At 42.3% G+C, this 23532-nt stretch overlaps 1 protein-coding gene across 1 annotated transcript in view; it reads right to left on the reverse strand.

The window, feature by feature from the left end:
• lrrk2 (leucine-rich repeat kinase 2) overlaps positions 1-23532 on the reverse strand; it is a 93832-nt gene that overhangs the window by 20764 nt on the left and 49536 nt on the right. The window contains exons 31-42 of the mRNA XM_007909988.2: positions 22108-22326; positions 16906-17107; positions 15679-15767; positions 14588-14775; positions 13129-13283; positions 12332-12484; positions 10228-10419; positions 8983-9129; positions 8630-8742; positions 5374-5564; positions 4266-4426; positions 1930-2100 (exon numbers count right to left, since the gene is read on the reverse strand). Coding sequence (XP_007908179.2) covers positions 1930-2100; positions 4266-4426; positions 5374-5564; positions 8630-8742; positions 8983-9129; positions 10228-10419; positions 12332-12484; positions 13129-13283; positions 14588-14775; positions 15679-15767; positions 16906-17107; positions 22108-22326 — 1981 coding nt within the window. The remainder of the gene's footprint in view (positions 1-1929; positions 2101-4265; positions 4427-5373; positions 5565-8629; positions 8743-8982; positions 9130-10227; positions 10420-12331; positions 12485-13128; positions 13284-14587; positions 14776-15678; positions 15768-16905; positions 17108-22107; positions 22327-23532) is intronic.

Below are 23532 nucleotides of genomic sequence, written 5' to 3' on the forward strand. Positions count from 1 at the left end.
CGTTAGGATTTTGGCTTGCAGGTTTAACAGGAGCTGAGGGGATGACTCCCTGCCCTCAGTGTCTAATCTGCCCTTTCAAGTCCTGCCGATGAGCCAGGCTGGCTGTGCAATCATCAGCAGTGCCCTGGAATACTGTGGACCTGCCTAGCTCAGGAACCAGACTACCAAGACCACCACAGAGGGTTGGCTCAACTCTGACATTCCGTTGCCAGGAATGGCTCCTGTCACATCCTCCCATCTGGAGACGTCCTCCTGAAATGAAGATTTGTTTAAAATCTATTAACAATTTTCAGAGGTTAGGAATATTGATCCAGTTTTACCTGTTCTGCAGGCAATCTAAATAGTGGATTCTCATGTACAATGAAGTCCTTGGGTTGGGCAATGTTCTTTTTCTCATAATTCAGATTCTGTGCCTCTGGATAATTTCCAGAATCACCTCGGTGAACTGTTTGAAATTAGGAATGATTGTACCTGACTGGCTCAAGAAATTGACTGCCAAGACTGACATACAGGGCTGACTCAATTCCACCTTTCTGTCCCCAAACCATTTCTAATTTAACATGTTTGAAAAAACATGTAGTTTGTTTGAACTCCAATAAAGAATTCAGCTTATTTGAGTGTTGAAACAACATTTATGAACACAAAGTCCCAATACATTTGGCTATCAAAGTATTCAATGTCTTATAGAAAATGTTTGCGCGGTCTGCTCGTCTCTCATCATACACAAGAACAATTTGAACTTATATAGCGCCCTCCACATCCTCTCAGAGCGTTAATCCCCATTTAATACAAATGCCTTAATCTCAGGTATCATTCTGGTGAATTGTCACTGACTTCAAGGCATGTATATGCTTCATAAAATGGGAACCCGCAAAATGACCACAATATTCCAAGTGAGGCCTAACCAATGCTCTGTACATTTCAGTTTACTTCATTGATATTGCATTGTAGATGCTTTCTGTTCATGCTACAGGGATATGGGGAAACAGCAGGTATGTGGGACTTAAAGGATTGCTCTTAAAAGAGCCAGCACAGAAACAATGAACCAAATGCCTCCTTCTTTGCATTAAGTTTCTCCGATTCTATGATAAACTTTTTGGCTGCTCTTTGCACCTGTGAACAAGCCTTCAATAAACCTAGAACCTAAATCCATTTGTTCATTTGTTTATTCTTTTCCCCGGGTTAGCATACAATCTCATCAGCTGATCTAAATTCAAATTATGCTATCTCACACACCTTGCTTTGTTGAAACCTACCTATAAGATCACTTATTCATTTAAATTATCTGTGCCTCTTTGTAATGTTTTGCTCTCTTCAAAATTTAGTGCACCACCAAGTTTAGTATCATCTCCAAACTTTCACTTTGAAACTATCATCTGCAAATGCTCCCATTATTTCACAATATCCAGATCATCAATCTACAGAGTGAAAAGCTGGCAGTCCAGTAACAATTTCTGGGGGCACTGCACGTTACTGACAGGTAAATCGGAGAATGTATCTTTCATTCAACTGTGGGAAAAAATAATCATGGAAACTATTTCTACTGAATGTTCAATATCTGGAACTGGAGAATCCTAGGCAGAGCAAGGAATTCCCACACATATCAAGCTCTCAACTGATCAAGGAAATTAAATAGTTGCCTAAGTTAACCCTAAGTGAGGTTGCCTTCCAGTTCTGTTGGGTAGGGAATGTTATATGCCAAAGAAATAACCAATGAGAGGCAAACTAACAAACTATCTAATAATGAGCATCATGAAAGGTTTTTCCAAAGTGGGACAACACAAGTTGTTACGAGAAAAATATATGTAAATCTAGTATCAAGTCTATAATTCTTACCTTCCTATCTAAAATACTACTTCTATTGGAGGGAAGATGCTTTCAAATTAAAAAAAAAGTTTGTTTTCATGTAACAAATTCAACAAACTTTACCTGGTAATTTTCCTTGAATTGCTAACTCATCAAACTCATTTGAAAACTTCATTCCATCTATGATTCTTCTACCATTGGTGATAATATCATACAAAAGTAATCCAAAAGAATATATATCAGCCTGATGATTGTAGATGACATTTCCTTTTGCAACTTCTGGGGCTCGAAATCCTAACGAAAGAAAACAGATTTTATTATTTTTAAAATCATCAACTTCCCCAAGCATCCTTAATGGCAAATATTTTATCGATATTCATCATCTTCTAAACCATAAGCACACAATCTTCTTACTTTTACCAAGAAAGGTACCAGCACAAGAGTAACTCACTTCATGAGAATAATAATTAATAAATGTAATAATAAATCAAGAAACCTGCGAGTTCTGTGTGTCTAGCAATTGTGTTGTGTCCTTTTCACTAGGCAGGAGTATGGTAGAGGTGTGGTAAATAACAGACAACCAATCAGTAAACTAAAACATTATTTTTAAAAGAATATTCTCAGAATTTGCAACTCTAGCTGGTCGGGATTTACTGCCCAAACCGTTAAGGTGGATCTTCTTTAAACCCCGAGAGTTCGTGTGTCAATGATGCACCATTATAGTGCTGGATGGGGTGAGGGAGTAAATCTATATGTCAGCAAGCTCCAACTGAGACCAACCCAAGACTATTTCCAACTTCGGACCATCCGCTCCCTCTCTCCCCAGCGAACGTCCTCCCATGGCAGCGGCAGGAGCCGGCAGTTGGGAAGACGCAGCGCGGGGATAAATAATGCCGTCCATTACGGTAGTGTGCAGCACCACTGGGAGAGCAGCCGTTCCCGCTGACTGAGAAGGAGAGGAATTGGGAAAGAGAGAGTGTGCGGGAGAGATGGAGACAGAGAGAGTGTTTGAGAGAGACAGAAGGGTGAAGAGAGTGATTGAGAGAGGAGTAGAAGAGTGATTGACATAGAGTGAGTGACAGAGATGGGAGAGAGAGAAAGCAACAGGGAGAGAAAGAAACCGAGCGAGGAAGAGAGAGTAGAGAGTAGTTGAGAGGGGAGAGAGTGTGTGAGAGGAAAGTGAGAGTGAGTGAGTGATTGAGCAAGAGGTGAGAGAGGAGAGAGTGAGTGTGTGGGAGAGAGGAAGAGAGAGTTTGTGCGAGAGAATGCGCTGAAAGAAAGAGAATGATTGAGAGGGGGTGACAGTGATTGAGAGAGAGTGTATGAGGGAGAGGGGTAGAGAGAGAAACAAAGAAAGCGAGAGAGAGAGAAGTGAGGGTAGCATTTTGTGGTTCACTGTTAAGAGACAATCATAGCCTCTCTCGGCCAGTGCGGGGAGACCGAGGAGAGACACCGAGTGCTGTGTCGTGCAGTTTCCTCACAGAAACCTCCTTCTTTCCTCAGTGAGAAACTACGTCCTTATTCCCCCACCACCAACCACCCTACTTTTGTGACCTCCTGACCCAGCCATTCCCTTTGCCCAGCAAGCATAAGCTTGTTTCATGTCCCCCCACCCCATCAGCCCCACCATCGCCATTTTGCCCCTGCTCTCTGGAGCTCCATTCCCAGACTATTGCCAACTCCCAACTCTGTCCTCACTTTGAAGGCACGTCAAGACCTAACTCTTTTACCCGCTTACCATCATCTTTTCCCCTCCCATCCCCCCTCCCTCAGTTCACACCCCCAGCTCAGGTGCCCAGCTAGCAGGGTCAAGCACTTTGAGACACCTTTCCAATGTGAAAAAGGTGCTGTGTAATATTATTATATTTCTGGAAGGGAAATACAAATATACAGCTTATGCGACCCGCATAAATTCTCAAGCAGGGCATTCAGCCTACGGCAGCCAAAAGATTGGAACACCCTGATAAAGCTGCCATTATTAGTTATTTACAGTGCTGCATATCCATTAGTAATTTTAGAAATTAGAAATTCCTCTAATTATGAATCACATCATCCAAAAAAGGTTCTGATTAGCTAATTATGAAATAGTGCAAGGTTGTAGTATATTTCCTTGTGCTACAGGGCAATTTTTATGTGTCTATCCCACTGGGAGGCAGAGGTAGAAATAAACAGGCTCGCTCTGAAATCAAGCTGACTCCATGTTAAATGGTCTGACGAAAGAGGTCTGAAGCTAAGTCAATTCTGCGAGGTAGAGTTGGTGATCCAAAAACTGAGCCAGGCTGGGCTATATTATTCCAGGTCACCATTAATGATTAACCAGCATGAGGTCAATCACTAGGGAAACAGAATTCTTGCCAGCAATCCAAATTAAAACACAATAAAAGATGCGACAATGAATACTATAAACAATTTCCTGATAAATATATCACTCTGTACGTAAAGCCACAGGAGTTGGTAACCTGCTGTGCCCTCAGAGCTCTTGATTCCCATTCTGCAGCAGTACTGAGCAATGCCATAATCAGCAATTTTGGCAATTATGGCAGAATTGGGGTTTAAGTTGAAAAGCAGCACATTGTGTGGTTTCATATCTCGATATATGATCATTGATGAATGCAGATATCTGTCAAAAGAAGCAAATACACATAGAAATTCAGGAACAATTAATCTATTTTGAGAATTTGCTTCATATCACCATGAACATGAATGAAATATGTCTTCAAATAGGAGTAAAATACAGCTTAAAAGTGCTAACTTTTTTACTGAGATCCATCATTCAACAAGGCTAATTAATAAACATTTATATCCGCCCCACTATTGGGGGCTGACTTTCAGCCATTCTGTCCCCTCCCTCTGGAATACAACAACAACAACAAGATTTCATTTATAGAGCGCCTTTCACATCGGGAGGACGTCCCAAGGCACTGTACAGTTGGGTCAGGACCCGAGCAGGGGGGAAATGGTCAGGGTGAGGGGAGGGAAGGGAGGGAGCGAGGAGGGGGAAGAGAGTCAAGAGGGGAGCTGAAGGCACGGTCAAAGAGAAAGGTCTTGAGACCGGCCTTGAAGGAGGAAAGGGAGGAGGCAAGGCGAAAGTACTGGGGGGTGGAGTTCCAGAGCCTAGGGGCTGAAGGCCCGGCCACCGATGGCGATTAGGGTAGGGGATGTGGAGCAGACCGGAGACAGAGGAACATAGGGTATGGGCAGGTAAGTAGGGGGATAGGAGGTTGGAGAGGTAGGAGGGAGCAAGGCCGTGAAGGCCTTGTAGGTGAGGATGAGGATCTTGAATTCGATACCATCTCAGAGTTCCTCAGACTCTCTCCCTCTCTCCCCTTATTCAAAGCACATCTCAAAACGTATCTCTTTGAATACACTTACAGTCATCTTTCCCTTTGCCACCCCGCTCAGCTCCAAATCCGAGCATTATCTAGCTCTTTGAGACATCTTCCCAATATGAAAGGCACCATTGAAAATGTAAATTGTCTTGTATTTTATTTTACAGTTAAATGTTTTTTCTTCCAATATTAATTTTTGAATATCACAATCACCTGCAGTAAGCTATTTGATAGTTACCTTAAGCCCTCAGCCACATGTAGAGCTATCCGATGTTGAAGAGTTCGATTAAGACTGCCTTTCTCATGATTAAGAAAAAGATCCAGGGAACCTTTAGGTGCCAATTCCATTACCAACATCCGTGGTCGGAAATCAGCCGCCAACAAAGAGACCAAACTTGGGTGATGTAGATGACTAAGAACTGCGAGCTCCTAAATATTAAAAAATTGAACACTCTTTATTACTTCTACTTGAAAGTATATTTGTTATACAGGGATTTATAGTAGTAATGCAAACAAGAGTGCGTAATTGTGAGCTGACAATTTTAAAATAATTTTTAAACTTATACAAGACTTGTAACCTTTGTTAAAGGCAGATCGTGTCTGACAAACCTAATAGAATTTTTTGATGAAGTTTCTGAGAGGGTGGATGAAGGTAGACGTAGTTTACCTAGATTTTCAAAAGGCATTTGACAAAATGCCACATAAGAGACTTGTAAGCAAAATAGAAGCCCACAGTATCAAAAGGGACTGTGGCAACATGGATCCAGAACTGGCAAGGAGACAGAAAGCAGAGAGTGGTAGTAAGCGGTTGTTTTTCTGACTGGAGGGAGATGTGTTAGTGGTGTCCCTCAGGGGTCGGTATTGGGACCACTGCTCTTCCTGATCTATATTAATGATCTGGACCTAGATATAGGGAGCACAATTTCCAAATTTGCAGACAATACTAAGCTAGGAAAAGTAGTTAATGGTGAGGAAGATAGCACCAGGCTCCAAGAGGACTTAGACAGATTGGTAAAATGGGCAGAAATGTGGCAGATGAGGTTTAATGTGGAGAAATGCAAAGTGTTGCATTTTGGTAGGAAGAATGAGGAGAGGCAGTATAAGATGATGGTACAATCTTAAAGGAACCAAATGAACAGAGAGACCTGGGGATCCACATAAGCAAATCTCTGAAGGTGACAGGACAGGTAGATAAAGCTGTTAAAAAAGCATACGGGATACAAGGTTGTATAAATAGGGATATAGAATTCAAAAGTCAGGAGGTTATGTTGAATATTTATAATATGCTGGTAAGGCCTCAGTTGGAGTACTGCGTTCCGTTCTGGGCACCACACTTTAGGAAAGATGTTAGGGCATTGGAGAGGGTGCAAAGGAGGTTTACCAGGATGGTACCAGGAATGAAGGACCTTAGTTATGAGGAGAGGTTAGCAAAACTAGGCTATTCTCCCTAGAGCAGAGAATATTAAGAGGAGATTTAATAGAGGTTTTCAAGATCATGAGAGGATTTAATAGGTTGAACCGGGAAAAACTGTTTCTGCTGTCATGTGGATCAGTAACCCGAGGACACTGATTTAAGGTAGTTGTCAAAAGAAACAGAGGGGAGGTTAGGAAAAAAAATTTCACCCAGCGAGTTGTTCGGATCTGAAATGCATTGCCTGAAAGGGTAGTGTAACCCGATTCAATAACAACTTTTAAGAGAGAAGTAGATAGGTATTTGGGGAGGACCGGATTGCAGGGTTATGGAGAGAAAGCGGGCCAGTGGGATTGAGTTGGATTGATCTTTTAGGCACAGACACGATGGGCCGAATGGCCTCTTTCTGTGCTGTCTGATTCTATGAAGATACTTTGAAGCGCTTTGAGACGTCTCGAAGACATGATAAGGCACTATATCAAATGCAAAGATTATAAGATTCTCAAGGCTGTCCAAAAGACCACTTTTAAGTTTACTGATGTTATTAAAGATCCAATCTATCTAATTTGTTGTAAAAAACGAGTGTGTCCTCAATGCTCATTGGAGCTATGAATCCAATTTCCCCGCTTCAAATCACTATACTGCAAAAGCAATGAGAAGTAGGCTTGTACAGCCTAGTGCTTGTTGTTGTTGCTTCACCAGATGGATACTTTCCCGAAAAGCAACAAAGGGATAGCCTATCACAAACGTTTAAGAGATCATTTATAACCAGAGTCAAAATGGATTTGTACCAACTGCATTTAGAGACCAGCAATGCGAGTCAGATTACTAGTAAAATCATCCATTAATGATGGCTTTGCCTGGAGCACTATGTGATTATGCGCTCAAACCCAGAGTACTCTGGTCTTTGGTATAATTTAACCATCAATACGTCATTCAATCTTTTGTGTTTTTAAATCAAGCACAAAGTTATCTGTGTACCAATAGCTGTATCATCAATAAAACTGATTTCACCAACTCGACATTTTTAACATCAAATGAAATCTTCCTTAAATAATATCAGAAGTACAAATCTTGTATAATCTAGGTTTAGTTATCTTTTTATTCACTTTAAATAAATTCACAGAGAGCAATTTTCATATAAAGTACTTCCCCTATTTAAGTTATGAGAAACTATTGGCAAATTTCCTATAACTAAAGTGTTTAATCTATTTTCTTTTCTTCTCCCCATGGTGCGGACAGGAAGATGGTGTTAATGCTCTCAAAGGGGAAAAGGGAGGCAAACAGGATATCCTTGGAGCTGAACTGGCTCCATGGTGACATGCCTGGCAACAGAATGTCAGAATTGAGCAAGCCCTCTATGATGGTCTCGGTAGTCCAGTTCCTGAGCCAGGCAGGTCCACAGTATTCCAGGGCACTGCTGATGACAGCACAGACAGCCCTGCTTATCAGCAGGACCTGGAAGGGCAGACCAGTCACTGGGGGCAGGGAGTCATCCCACTCAGCTTCTGTTACCCCTACAAGCCAAACACCTAACGGGTAGGATGGTCCTAACTGGACAAGCAGCAGGAAAGCTTGCCAGAAAGTAATATCTATGGCAAGCTATGTAGGTTTAGCTGGTTAAACTCCAGCAGCATGCTAGCGCACATATGGGGTCCCCAAGCCTTGTTTCTTGCCAACCTGCACCTAATACTTTTCGGAATTAGGTAAGCGGGCTGCTTTCCTCCAGGGAGAGAGTGCACATTCCATTCCAACAATTTAGCTCTGGGATTTCCATGTGTAAGTGGGATGCATGGAAATCTCAGCTTGGTTTGGATACTCTTAAGCATGGTGATGGGTTTCTGCACGTGTCAGACATCCAGCTGACCAAAAAAAAAGGTTAAACTCTTCTCTGCAGGAATCTGCTTCACTGACATAAGCTTCTCCAGCAGGCTGGGCTTGGATGCTGAGCAGTAAGCATTTAAAACCTGAGTTGTCAGTATCAGCTGGCTACTGTGACTAGCAAACGTCCTGCACAAAGTGAAAACTATTACCTCTCCAAGTAGATTACTTCTATAATTTGAAGGAGGCCACTATTACATACTTGTCTCAGCATTCGATGAAGGTGCATTTGTGACACATGTTTGTTAAAAATTTTAACAGCCACTTCCTCGCTTCTATAAGATGCACGATAGACAGACCCAAATCCTCCATCACCTTCAGAATGAAACAAGAAAATGCAAATTTAAATTTCACCAAGACAGCATGCAGAATTTTCAACTCAATCAAATCAAACCATGAAATAACAAATATTTAGACTTCAGTAAACACATACCTATATATAGATTTTAAAACAAAACTACATTTATCCATTGCCTTACATTCTTATAATTTTGTTTTATAATTTTGGGGGGAGTCCTTTATGCAAACACAGATAGTATCTGAATTAGCACTTACCTAATAGAAAGTCAGGTGTTTGCTCCAGCTCAAGGTGGTTACGATCCAGCATAATATTCCGAGGTAGATCACTCAGCACAAGGTCTGGGGCAACTCGAGATATAGATATCCTGTTGCTTCTATCAGTAGGACTAGACAAAAAGTCCCCTGAACAATAATGGAAAATACCTGAATTACTTTAATAGCAACAATTTACATTCACATATTATACAACACAAAAACTAAATAAAATTTGGTAAATATTGCGCTCATTGAGATAAGCAACAATATTTTCAGGTCAAGTGCTTGGAGGTTGGGTTCAGTGTGATTAGATGCTGAGTGAAGCTTTCTTAAGACTGCCCTAACAACTTGTCTCAGCATCCAAACAAGCCCAACATCTTTCTTTTCCCACATCAATCCTCCTGTTACCTCTCGAAAATAGATTGTCAATTTACTGCCAATTGAACTCTTGCCCAAATAAAGTGGATTGAGAAGCCACAAACTTCTCATATTGGAGGTTTGCAAAATGTTATATTCAGTCCTGACTAGATTTGAATCCATGTCACAGAGTAAAAGACCAGTGTCTAACCCAGTTCACCATCCAGTCCCCTGCCTCTTTAAAATGTATATGTTTTAGTTTCATGAACCTTTATATTCCAGTTTGGGGAAGGAGATGCTGGATTTGGCAATAGCTGTCTATGTGGAGTCCTGTAGCTCAGTGGTCAGAGCACTCCCCTTGCAAGCGAGACACCTGGGTTCAATTGCAGGCAGGGCAAAACCTTGGGCAAGTTTCCTTACTCCACACGCCTAATAATAATCCCTCCAAAACAATAATAAATTGGTCATTTTCAATCCACAACTGTTTGTGGGACACTGCTGTACGTAATTGGCCTCCGTGTTTTGCCTAAAAATTTACAGTCAATTCACTTTACAGTCTATTCTGTGAAGCGCTTTGAGATGTCGAGAAAACGTGAAAAGCGCTATATCAAACGCAAGGATTATTATTATGAGAACAACCTTACATTAGTATACTCTATAAACTGGATGGTAATGTTAAAATAAATTATGATTATGTCATCATTGCTGCAAATTCTAATTCAGTAACACTTCATATTCAAATGAAAGTTTATTTGTGTAAGATTCATACTCAAGCAGCACCTATAAATAAATAATGTTTATAAATATTACATTTTACTACAGTATTTGCACCATAGTCTATGGTGATCAGCTTATCTAGAGTTCCTTCAAAACATAAGAAATTATTACCTTCTTCAGCTATGTCAATCAGGTCATCCAATAACATCTGCTGGCATTCTTGACTATCTTCAAAGCTGTACATGACATATTTCTTCAAAAGAGTGCCTCCTTCCCCATTCACATCAGTCTCCAACAAACCTGGAAACCACTCCTCCATGAGAGAATCAATGTGATCCACAATCTGGCCCAATAAGATGAAGCCTGCTCAGTTCAAATACGAGAAACAAAAGAATTTATCTTAAAACACAAATTCAAGAGGGTTTCAAACAATTATAGCAATAATCCGCATATTTGGTATCGCGCCTTTCATATCGGAAGGATATCTCAAAACTCTTTACAGGATTTACTGTAAATTATAATGTCTTTTTACAGGTGAAGGCAACAGTGCCCAACAAACACCCATTAAGCGCTCTGAGACGCCGTCCGACGTGGAGGGCGCTATATAAATCCAAGTTGTTGTTGTTGTTATTAGGTTATTTATTTATTTTCATCTTTCCTTTTTGCATTCAAAATTAGAACCTTTCAATGGTAGCCATTTGTACAGCTAGATTTAAAGGTTCTCGATGATATTCAGATCAGGTTCACTAAACACATTCATTGATCTTATTGATGACTGGATGGCACCCTACAACCTACAACTGACACCTGACTGTTCAGCGCTTTGAGACATCCTCCTGACATGAAAGGCGCTCTATAAATGTAATTTTGTTGTTCTTCGTTGTTGTTGTAGATAAAATGTCTTTGTGATCCTCCAATTGTAAACAGCTGATGCACATAACATTTTCTTTTTATAATTTTAATATGTAGTAATAGCTACAATATAAATTAAATAAAATGAATTTAAATTAGTATAATTTTAACTACTTATTTTAAAAAATTAAATGATAGCCCATCTGGGAGTTGGAACGTGGGATGGGATTCTTGGAATGGGAAAGAGTCACATCTTGAGTAAGACTTGAACAAGACTGAGGCCCTCCTGATTGGCTCGCGCCAGCGCCTCAGCACCTCAGGCTCTGGCAGCATCAACCTTCATGGTTGCACACAACTCACCAAGCCAGTCAGGAACCTCGGTGTCTTGTTCCACCCTCAACTGTCTTTTCTTCCCCACATCCAAGCCATGACCCGGCTTCCCTCACCTCCGTAACATCGCCCGACTCCGCCACTCTACCTCACACCTCAGGCCGCTGAAACTCTTGTTCATGCCTTCATCACCTCCAGGCTCGACTATGCAAACTCCCTGCTTGTCAGCCTTCCCAACTCCTCCCTCCACCGGCTGCAGATAATCCAGAACTCTGCAGCCCGTGTCCTCTCCCGCACCAAACTCCATAACCCCATCTCCCCCACTCTCGCCCGACTCCATTGGCTCCTTATCCTTCAGAGGATCCAGTTCAAGATCCTGGTCCTCACCTACAAAGACCTCCGTGGCCTCACCCCACCCTATCTCTGCGACCTCCTAACCCCCTACCAACCCGCCAACTCCCTCCGCTCAGCCAGCTCTGGCCTGCTCCATGTCCCCCGACCCACCCGGCCCACCATTGGCGGGAGAGCTTTCAGCCACTCTGCCCCTAACCTATGGAATTCCATCCCCCAGTCACTCCGCCTCGCCCCCTCCTTAGCCTCCTTCAAATCCCGCCTCAAGACCCTCCTCTTCGACCATGCCATCGGCCACCCCCTTTCCCCTCCCTTACCCCCCTGACCCCAGCTCAGGTCTAAAATGCTGTACACTGTCCAGCGCCTAGGGACGTCCTCCCGACTTGAAAGGCGTTATACAAATTTAATCTTGTTGTTGTATTCAGTGGCGCCCCCGAAGTGCAAGAGGTGTTAACCTCCTGGAGCCTCTCAGTCAGGACTAATCCCTCCCTTCCAAGTGGGCCACCCAGTTTTTGTTAAAGAAAGCATTAATAATTTTTTTCAATAATCTGATATGTGTTATTTCTTCAAGTTTAATTTTTAATCAATAAAGTGGATAAAGTGTAGGCTAGCAGTAAAATGTACCTCTCAATAGCACCAACCAATTCCCACAGCTTCCGCAAAATGCATCAAATTTCCCCGCAATTTTTTGCAAATATTGCCACAATTTTCTTTTGGCCCCAATTATAACCCATCATATTACCTTTCCTGCAACATGGGACAGTTATTTTCAGAATACTCTCTGGTTTATTGTCCAGTATAGTTGATTCCACAAGGCAGTAAGCTTCTGGTGACCAGATCAGGTATATACCTTGTCTCCAGTATGTCCTATTTGAACGTAAAGGCTTCTCTAGATCTGGAAAATAAGTTTATTTTTCAAAGAAAATCAAGTAGAAGCACAAAACGGTATGTATAATTTATTCTGCTATTAATCGCTCCAAATGTACTGTAGAACTCCCCCACATCTTCAATTAAAAAACCATCTTAAAATATGTGTTTTAAACCAATAACTTAATGACTTAATCTTGGCCTGTTATACTCTATATACCTTCCACCATACACACCAAGAGCACAGAAATGAATATTGTGGAATTTCTCCTCCCACTTTCCCCCTTCCACTTTTGAATAGTGAACTTTTCAACTAGGCCTCTGGAATATGCTACAACAATAACTTGCATTTATATAATAATAATAATAATAATATAGCGCCCTCCCCTACAGCTGATTCTTAAATACTGCAAAAGGTTGCTGGGGCAACTGACTGCAGGAAACAACATCTACTACCCTGGAATGTGGTTCACTCCTATTGCAGTCATGCAACATTATCATAATAGATAAACCCACAGAATCTTTATAAAATGTAATTTACTTAATCATCACACTGAGCAGCGATCACAATCATAAATGCCTTATCTCATACAATCTAAAGGTATTATACGTTTTATATACATATACGCAGAACTGAAAGGTCAAGGCACCAAAATGAAATGCGACCATTACCTCGTCCACCAAGCATGTAAACAGAAACCTCCAGCAGTCTATTGATAAGTCTGGACCAGAATCCCATCGGGAAGTATGGCATCTCATAAAGCCTTACTATCAATTCAGAGTTTTCATCATGAGGAAGTTCAATTACAGGTCTCTGATCAGGCAAGCTTAAAAGAGAAAGAAAATAGTTATAGAACATGCACCATTGCATTTTTACCAACAGGAAGAAGAAACAAATAAAGAGATCCACTGACCGATTGTCTCCAACTCTTTTAAACCAAGTAAAAAAATAAGCCAACTTCCAAAGCAATTACTCAACTGCAAAAGTTAACAACTGCCCTTGCTGCAACTATCACCACGAAACACGGCAGGCACAAGGAGCCAGCTGCATGACCATTTAGGAGCTGGAATCCAGTCACACTCAATTTTTTACACTGCAGTGGTTCAAACCCAAAGCTCCCCAGATAATAGTGTGTTGTTATGACAATGAGGCTGTAGGTCAGACCCAGGAAGAACAATTTGGAGCAGCTAAGTATAAATCACATTTCCTGTATCCCATATTTGAAAGATGTTAAATAACTCCAGCAATTTAAAAAAAGCTTAATGAATAATAGCAATTGTCAGCCACAAAGCTTACTTTCCATCACACAGAACCCATTGAGTTCTGAAGTGTTACACTTCTGTTTTAGGGGTTGGGGGAGCAAAGGCTTTTCACATTAATGCATTTTATTATGAATTTGATGAACACAATGTAATGCATTGTTATGAAAGAGCCCTTCGGCCCTCTCATCCTTCCTGAATTCCCCTTCAACCATCCTCCCATTATAGATGCTTCTTAAATCAGTCTGATGTACTCATCCAACCATTCCATGTAAATAATTACTTCCCAGATCAGTCTTGAAATAGCCCTTCACAACCCTGAACATGTTCTCTCTTGTTCTGCCCACCCTCGCATATCTCAAAGAATTTTATCACTTTTGTCTTATTGTCTGTCCTTGCATTTCATTTACCACCTTTCATATCAGTAGGATGTCTCAAAATGCTTCACAGGATATACTGTAAAGTGTAGTGACTGTGTATTTTGTAGGCAAATGTGGTAGCATATTTTAAATGTGGTAGCATATTTTAAATTACAGTGGAGTCCTGTAGCTCAGTGGTTAGAGCACTCGCTTTGCAAGCGAGAGACCTGAGTTCAATTCCAGGCAGGGCGAACCCTTGGGCAAGTTTCCTTACTCCACACAGAGCCTAATAATAATCCCTCCAAAACCAAAAACAATAATAAATTGTTCATTTTCAATCTACGACTGTTTGTGGGACATTGCTGTGCGCAATTGGCTGCCGCGTTCGCCCACAAATATACAGTCAATTCACTTTACAGTGTGTTCTATGAAGCGCTTTGGGACGTCCTCTCGACGTGAAAAGCGCTATATCAAATGCAAGGATTATTATTATTATTATTAAATGTACTTACCTGCTTGGAATAAGTAATTGCTCTTCTCCTAAAGGCAATGCAATTTGGAATTTTTCCAGCAGTTTTATATATTGCGACATGTAATTACGAGGGAAACTGTTTTTCTGTGATAGAAACTTCTCAACATCAGAACGATAAATAATCCCTTGTGGATGCTTTGGAAAACTTGCAGCTCTAACAGTCACAACCTGAGTAAAATTCAACACAGTAGTACATTCAACATTCTGGGGCTCCCCATGTATTTATTTTATTGAAACTAGACAGGTGTAAAAGCCAATTTATGTATGAAACTTACTTTGGCCAACTACAACAACAAGAAAATTACATTTGTATTGTGCCTTTCACGTTGGGGGGACGTCCCAAGGCGTTGAACAGACAGAGTTACAGACCCAAGCTGAGGGTTGGGATGGAGGAGGGGCGGGGGCGGAGGAGGGGAGATCAAAAGCATGGTCAAAGAGGTGGGTCTTGAGGTGGGTCTTGAAGTTGGCGAGGGAGGGGGCAAGATGGAGGGACTGCGAGATGGATTTCCAGAGGGTGGGTGCAGATGGCGGAAGGCCCACCCATCGACAGTGGGGCGAGCAAGGCGGGGGACGTGAAGCAGGCCAGAGCCCGCTGAGCGGAGGGAGCGAACAGGGTAGTAGGGGGTTAGGAGGTCGGAGAGGTAGAAGGGAGCAAGACCGTGGAGGGCTTTGAAGGTGAGGACCAGGATCTTGAACTGTATCCTCTGTACAATATACACTACAATACAAACATACCTTAATATATTTATATTCACATCAAAAGGGCATCCCAAGGCACTTAACAATACTGGCTTGGAACCTGAACTGGGGATGGGAGCTGAAGGGGATTGGGCAGGAGAAAGATGTCTGAAAGCAAGATCAAAAAAGATAAGTCTTGAGATGAACTTTGAAGGTGGGAGCCAGTTGGAGAGACTCCAGGATGGAGTTCCAGAGAATGGGGAGAATTACTGAATCATCAGGTCCACACTGATATCAAATCCTGCATCCTCCTCATAGCGTGTATTTCATCGGATTTCATTCACCCTTTCAAAAACTAAAGAAACCACTTGTTAACTGGCTTGTATACACTACCTGTGCCATCATCTTGCACAACCATTGGGGGTCAACAAAATACAGATCTCGTAGCTGAAGTACTGGATCATGAAAGTGCAGCAAAACTCCTGTAAAGGAGAAAAAAATCATCTTTAATGATACTTGGTAATGGGAATCTGTCAATCATGTTTATAATGGTTTATAACACAAAATCATGATGAAGAATAGAAGGTATCACTGCATAACTGTGTGTGCTGGAATATAGTTATTCTGAACAAAAAACATGCAGCATCATTTTAATTATGTGGTGTCATTCACAAATTGAATTGTCAAATGCCAAAAGAGAAGCGAGTTTCCCCTGGTATCCTAGCCAACAACTCCCCAAATAAAAACTAATGATCACAGCTGTTTGTGGGACATCCCTAAAAATCTTAACCCTTAACTCAACTGGGAGAAAGTTGGAGAGGAGTAAGGGGTGGTGGTTGAAGGTGCGTTTAACCACATGGGTCTTTAGTCAACTTTTGAAAACAGATAAGAATGGGGCAAGGCAGGGATTTGAGAAGAGAGCTCTGGAGGGTGGGAGAAAAGTGGCCAAAAGTTCGCCTGCTGATAGTAGAACAGAAAGCACAAAGCAGGTCAAATTTGGGACACTGAAGTGAGAGGCACAGGTATAGTGTCACATGAAATCATAGAGATAGGGTGGTACAAGGCTGTAGAGGAATTTGAATGACAAGAAATTTAAATCTGATTCACCAGGGTATATGGAGCCAGTGAGTTTGGCCATAATATGGAGTGATGGCTTGTGTGGGAGAGGATACAGGCTGTGGCATACTACAAACATTTACAAAGAATGTACAATACAGAAACAGGCCACTTGACCCATTACTTATTCCTCCCATACCCTTCTATTCCCTTCTCCCTCATATGGAGGTCTAGCTTCCTCTTGAATGCATCTTGAATGCAATTCTGGATAGTTTGGAGCTTCTGGAAGGTAGAATGGAGATGATGAAGCTTTTGGATATGTTGGGGGTAAGGTGTTGGCAGAGGCAAACACTTTTGCAGAGATTGAGGAAAGCAGTCTTGGTCAGAGTCTGGATGTACAGTTTGGAGTTTCGAGCAAAATACCAATGGACACATTTTGTTTTACCATTATAACCTTTCCCCTCTTCCTACCTTTCTCCAGGTGCAAAATGAATCATGTAATGCATTTTTGTAGACAAACAAACATGAAACACTAAAATAGTATTCTAGGTATATTGTTGATACCGGATTCATTGAGGAAGTGTACAGCATGGGGTAGTTCATTTTCATCCAACTGCAGTTGGTTCTCCTGAACAATTTCCAACAATCGCTGGTGATGGATCACTGGGAATTCTGATAGAACCACCCTTCGTTCTTGAACAATCCTCTTTTCCAGCTCCATATAACTGTGGGGAATCAGCTGACCCATTACTGGCTGGTCTCTGATCTGCAAAAACATTGTGATTGTTTAAAAACTGAAGATTGTTTTGGGGGAAATTACAATGGTTGTGCAGCAAAATAAATTCTTACTACACAGTGGAGTCAGTAAATTTGTATATTATCAAGTGAGAGACGGATGCATATTTTCGTGTGTTTCTTATTAATTTTATGCCTTCCCTAACTGTAGAAGTTATTCGCACCAAACAATTTCTTTAAGATTTCCTGCCAATTTCCTTTCAAACTACACACGCAGAAACATGAGTCAGTCCCGCCCACGTGCACGTTTCAAATTACTTCTAAGCCTACAGCCATTTGTCTATTAATTCCAGAGAATTCACTTTACTGTAAATTACTTTGAAGCACTTTGAGATTATTATAAACTCTGCCTTGAACCCTTTGAGAAGACTGCCCAAACGGGTTTGTTATCATGGTATTCACCTCCCTTTCCTTCTCACTTACTGGTCCTTCTTCATTCTTGCAGTTAATTGTGCAATCGAGACCGCTTGAACAGATTGATTTTTTTTTAATCAAGGTTTCACTAGTACAGAAGATTAGTATCAGAAATATACAACAAATTAATAAGAAATATACAACATCTATCTACTAGGGATCTTACAGCACTCTGGGCTCAATATTGATTTCAACAAATTCAGACCATAACAGCTCACCTTCCCCCTCCCCCTCTTCTGTGACCATTAGCATATCATCTGGATCACAGGCAGACTTTGTCTCTTTCTGGTCTACCTATTTTGTTGCAATTTCTCCCCCTCCCCCACCCCCCATACACACACCTTTGCTTTGCATTATTAACACCTCTATTCCCCTGTATTGTTGCAATCCCCCTCTTTGTTTTGCATCATGAGCACCTCTTTAACCCATCGTCCCCTGTCCTCTATCCCATTTTCTCCTTTGTCTTCCTTGTCCTGCCTCCCCACTCTCTTTAGCCTTTAAAAGCCTCTCCCTCCCAACATGCCCCAGTTCTGATGAAGGGTCGTGGACCCGAAACGTTGACTTATTTTCCTTTCTCCATAGACGCTGCCTGACCTCCTGAATGTTCCCAGCGACTTCTATTTTGGTACAAAGAAAACAAATATATCTAACCCTAGACAAACATATTTTTGTGATGCAGAGCAGGTTCCTTGCAAGAATGTCAAGAGGTCAAACTGTATATGCAAGAACAGTTTTTGGAACATAAATGCAAACACGCAGAAACAGATTAAGTCCAAAATAGTGAGATCAAAATCAATTGCACTAAAATTTACTGAAGAAAATTGTTTTCATAAGATTACAAAAAAGATTTGGATGAAAAAGGCCTTATTGTACATTTCATCTTATCCTTTCACAATTTGCCACCAAACATACAACAACAGCAACAAAATTACATTTGTAAAGCGCCTTTCACGTTGGGAGGACGTCCCAAAGAGCTGGACAGACAGAGTTACGGACCTGAGCTGGGTGACGGGGTCGGGGAGGGTAGGCAGGGGGGGAAGCAGGGATATCGAAAGCACAGTTGAAGAGGAGGGCCTTGAGATGGCTCTTGAAGGTGGCAAGGGAGGGGGTGAGGCAGAGTGACTGCAGGATGGAGTTCCAGAGAGTGGGGGCAGAGTGGCAGAAGGCCAGCCCGCCAATAGTGGGGCGAGCGAGGCAGGGGACATGAAGCAGGCCGGAGGCCGCTGAGCAGAGAGAGCGAGCAGGATGGTAGGGGCTTAGGAGGTCACAGAGGTAGGGGGGAAGCGAGACCATGAAGGGCTTTGAAGGTGAGGACCAGGATCTGGAACTGTATACTTGGTGTGATACCATCCTTATTATACAGCATTACGCTTTCTCTTAAATTGCCTCAGTATCTGTTCCAATTAATAATTACCCCATGGATAAATAAATACTTCCTGTCCATTCGGAAATTGTTCTTTGCAACCCTGAATATGTGTCCTCCTATACTGCTGTCTTTGTGTATTCAAACATATTGTTCTGGGTTTGCTCTCTTTCAAATTTTAAATACCTCATAAGGTCCCATCAGAGAAGATCCTTTTCAAGACTGAAGAGCTCTAACTTGAATAATCATAATCTGTGGTAGTAGAAAAGTGCACCACACTTTTTAGGCCATGTGCTCAGCCCCACTACACACCTGTACACAGTGTGCTCGGCCCCACTACATACCTGTACACAGTGTGCTCGGCCCCGCTATACACACCTGTACAGAATGTGCTCGGCCCCGCTATACACCTGTAAACAGTGTGCTCGGCCCCGCTACACACATGTACACAGTGTGCTCAGCCCCGCTACACACCTGTACACAGTGTGCTCGGCCCCGCTACAAACCTGTACACAGTGTGCTCGGCCCCGCTACACACCTGTACACAGTGTGCAAGGCCCCGCTACACACCTGTACACAGTGTGCTCGGCCCCGCTACACACCTGTACACAGTGTGCTCGGCCCCGCTACACACCTGTACACAGTGTGCAAGGCCCGCTACACACCTGTACACAGTGTGCAAGGCCCCGCTACACACCTGTACAGTGTGCAAGGCCCCGCTGCACACCTGTACACAGTGTGCAAGGCCCCACTACACACCTGTACACAGTGTGCTCGGCCCCGCTACACACCTGTACACAGTGTGCTCGGCCCCGCTACACACCTGTACACAGTGTGCTCGGCCCCGCTACACACCTGTACACAGTGTGCAAGGCCCCGCTACACACCTGTACAGTGTGCTCGGCCCCGCTACACACCTGTACACAGTGTGCTCGGCCCCGCTGCACACCTGTACACAGTGTGCAAGGCCCCACTACACACCTGTACACAGTGTGCTCGGCCCCGCTACACACCTGTACACACTGTGCTCAGCCCTAGGCTTCTCTTGCTGTTTGCTCTTCGCAGCTAACGAGGGCCGAGCGGTTCCGGTCACAGAGAGGGTTGGGATCACGGAAACAGTGTGAGCGGGAAATCGGCTTCGTCCGGCACTGCAGCCTAAACTGATCTCCTGCGACCAATTCTTGGTAAGTGCTGTACTATTCAAATTAATAGTTTTAGTAATTTTAAATATAACTACATGTTCAGGAAATATATGTCTATAGTTTTAATCTGGGTTGTTTCACAAAATACGTCTCTCAATAGCACCAACCAGCCTTCCGCTTTTTTCCGCAAAAGGCATCAGATCTCTCTGTAACTTCATCAAATGTCCCACAATATTTGGCAAATATTTCCACATTTTTCTATTGGCCCAGATCATAGTTGTTGTTCTCTTCACCGCCTCTAGGGCCTGGGAAACGCTCTTATGTCACAGTGATCAGAACAGTACCTGGATAATAATATCAATAATCCTTGAATTTGATACAGCGCCTGATCACGTCATTGAGATGTCTCAAAGCGCTTCACAGAATACACTGTAAAGTAAATTGACTGTATATTCTGTGGACGAAACACAGCAGCTAATTGCACACAGCAGTGCCCCACAATCAGTTGTGGATTGAGTGACCAAATTTTTTACACAGTCTAAGGTATTCTAGATATGGCCAGATCAGACCACTGTACAAGTTAATTTCTGGGGATCTGAACACAACTGATTTACAATATAGCTCAGGATCCTATTGGCCTTGTTCTTTTATTGCTGCCTTACACTGTTTTGACATGATGAATGACATGATGAATGACAAATCAACTAATTAGATCTAACCAGATCTCTTTCAGTTTCACCCTTGGCAAGTTCTATTCCATCCATGATTTACATATGCCTCCTATTTTTATTTCCTATATGCATAAATCTATAATGATTGATATAGATGAAAACACACAGTTGTTAGTCTTTACACACAGTGATACAACATGGAAAATTAGTCACTCATTCAATTAGTCTGTGACAGTATTTATATACACCACTATAAGATTATATTTGTGATGCTTACTGTTTTTAAGGTTTTTTAATTAGTATACTTTTAAAATATAACCAAAAACTTATAATCTGTTTACTATGGCATTCCTTAGTCATTGGGGCATGGACAAGGTGGTGTGTTTTTAATGAATAACTGAGAGGGTACATGTGCCAATCAGCGTTGGAAAGTTAAAGATACGTTGGCTTGACCCGAACTGAGGTCAGGTTCTGATATCTTTCCCTCATTTGGTGCCTGGGTCCCATGTTATCCTACCATCTAAGAATTAATTAATCATGTTATATAACATGTAGGAGCAGGAGTAGGCCATTCGGCCCTTCGAGCCTGCCCCACCATTCAATCATGGCTGATCTTCTAATCTAACTCCAGCTAATAACCTGACCCTGCCTTATCCCCATATCCCTTAATCCCTTTTGCAATAAGAAATCTATCTATCTCAGTCTTGAATATGTTCAAGAACTGAGCGTCAACAGCCCTTTGGGGTAGTGAGTTCCATACATTCACCATCCTTTGAGTGAAGAAGTTCTTCCTCAACTCAGTGCGAAAGGGCTGGCCTCTGATTTTAAGGTTGTGACGCCTGGTTTTAGTTTCTCCAACCAGGGGAAAGAATCTCCCACTATCTACTCTATCATGCCCTTTGATGATCTTATAGGTTTCTATGTTCTTGAGCACAGATGTGAAAACAAGGAGGCTCAGAAAAGCACACTTGTGTACATCTGCTTATCTCAAGACTAGGAAACAGGGAGATGTTTCCAATTAGCTGTCAATATCTTTCTCTTTATCAGTTACTTTCCCATGTGAAAAGAGCCAGCTTAGGATCGCTAGCAGCCTGCAAAGGTGGGGGCTATCTCTGTGACAAGGGGAAATGGAGTTAGAAACACATAAAAGATGTAACTTTGGAATAGTTGGAGTTGTCGTAGAAGGTCAGCGCACTTCCCAGTGGAATCGATATCGATTCTACGATATCTATGGTATCAGTTTTAAGAATAAGTTAAACTATTTGTATTACTTAATAAACCTTGGATTATTACATAACCATATTGGTCAACTCTATCCGAATTTCTTACACCACATGCGCCTTCACCCCTTAATACCCTCCTCCCTCTTGTATACTCGTACCTTGAAAGTCTGTATCGCACAAATAATGGCTTTCCGGAGTTTTGATAAAGAATCAGATTCTTCTGTCGCGACCACAAAATGGTAATCTCTGATAGGTGGAAAATCCCGATGCTGAAGGAGTTCAGTGTTAATTTTGATGATGCAGTCATCTCGATGTTTTAAATCAGTCACATCAAAGTGAGTACCCACAAGAATTACAGGGCAAGATGGTGCACGGGCCTATCAACAAAAACAAAACAAACTCACAGATGAAATTTGCATAACAAACAGTATTACACTGCATCAGCTAAGCCTCTCCCTCAGATTCGCAACTTAGGCATCAGGTTAGACCCACAGCTGTTCTTCCTTCCCCACATTCAGTCTCTGACCAAGGATGCCTTCCTCCACCTCCGCCGCATTGCCAACCTCTGACCGTATCTTACCCCAGACACAGCCGAAACAATCGTCCATGCGTTCATCACCTCCCGCCTCGACTATTCAAATGCCCTCTTTGCCGGTCCCCCCCGCTCCACCATCCACAAAGTCCAGCTGAACCAAAACTCTGCCACCTGCATATTCACCAGTACTAAACTCCATATCCCCATCACACCAGCTCTCGCCAGGCTCCACTAGCTCCCTATTGCTAAATGGATCGATTTCAAAATCCTCGCACTTGTTTTCAAATCCCTCCATGCCCTAGCACATCACTACCTCTCCCACCTGTTAGCTCCCCGCTGCCTACGCTCAACTGACTTCAGGCTCCTGCATGTCCCTCATGCTCTCCGTTCTACCATCAGTGTCCGTACTTTCAATCACTACGCCCAAAAACTCTGGATTCTCTTGCTCTGTCTCTCCACCTTGCCTCTTTTTTCTCCTCCTCTTCAACCGTGCCTACGGTCACCTCCCCACTTCTCCTGGCTCGGATCATGCTCTGCCACTGTCAAGTCTGGGATGCTACCCTGCCAGAGGGGCACTATATAAATGCAAGTTGTGTTGTTGTTAAGCAACAAATAAAAATAACAGCAATTCACAATACTGCAGCATCTAACTTGAGCATCTATGTCCATAAAATTTGCTGCACATTTGCCCACAAAATACTGTCATTCCGCTTCACAGTATATCCTGATTAGTTGGTGGTAGAGAAATTAGAAGATGACAAAACGTTATCTGATACTGCCATCATAGAAGTATCAGTTGAGCCTTCATCACTGCAGAAAAGACTTGATTCGGAAGTCTTGAATCTAACATCTAGAAGTTTAATATGGTGCTTCAAGTCCCATGAAGTATTTTCCACTCCCTTCAGAAATAATGTACACCATGTCCTGGGAGTCAATTCTTTCCAAGAGGCAACAAGTTCAAATGACTGAGCATCATTTCGTAAATTCTCTTTCTCACATCGAGTTCTTGTAAAAGGAAAGTGAACTGAGACTTTGCTGGTTCAGCATA

This window comes from Callorhinchus milii, unplaced genomic scaffold (genome assembly GCF_018977255.1).
Source record: "Callorhinchus milii isolate IMCB2004 unplaced genomic scaffold, IMCB_Cmil_1.0 Scaffold5, whole genome shotgun sequence".
NCBI lineage: Eukaryota > Metazoa > Chordata > Chondrichthyes > Chimaeriformes > Callorhinchidae > Callorhinchus > Callorhinchus milii.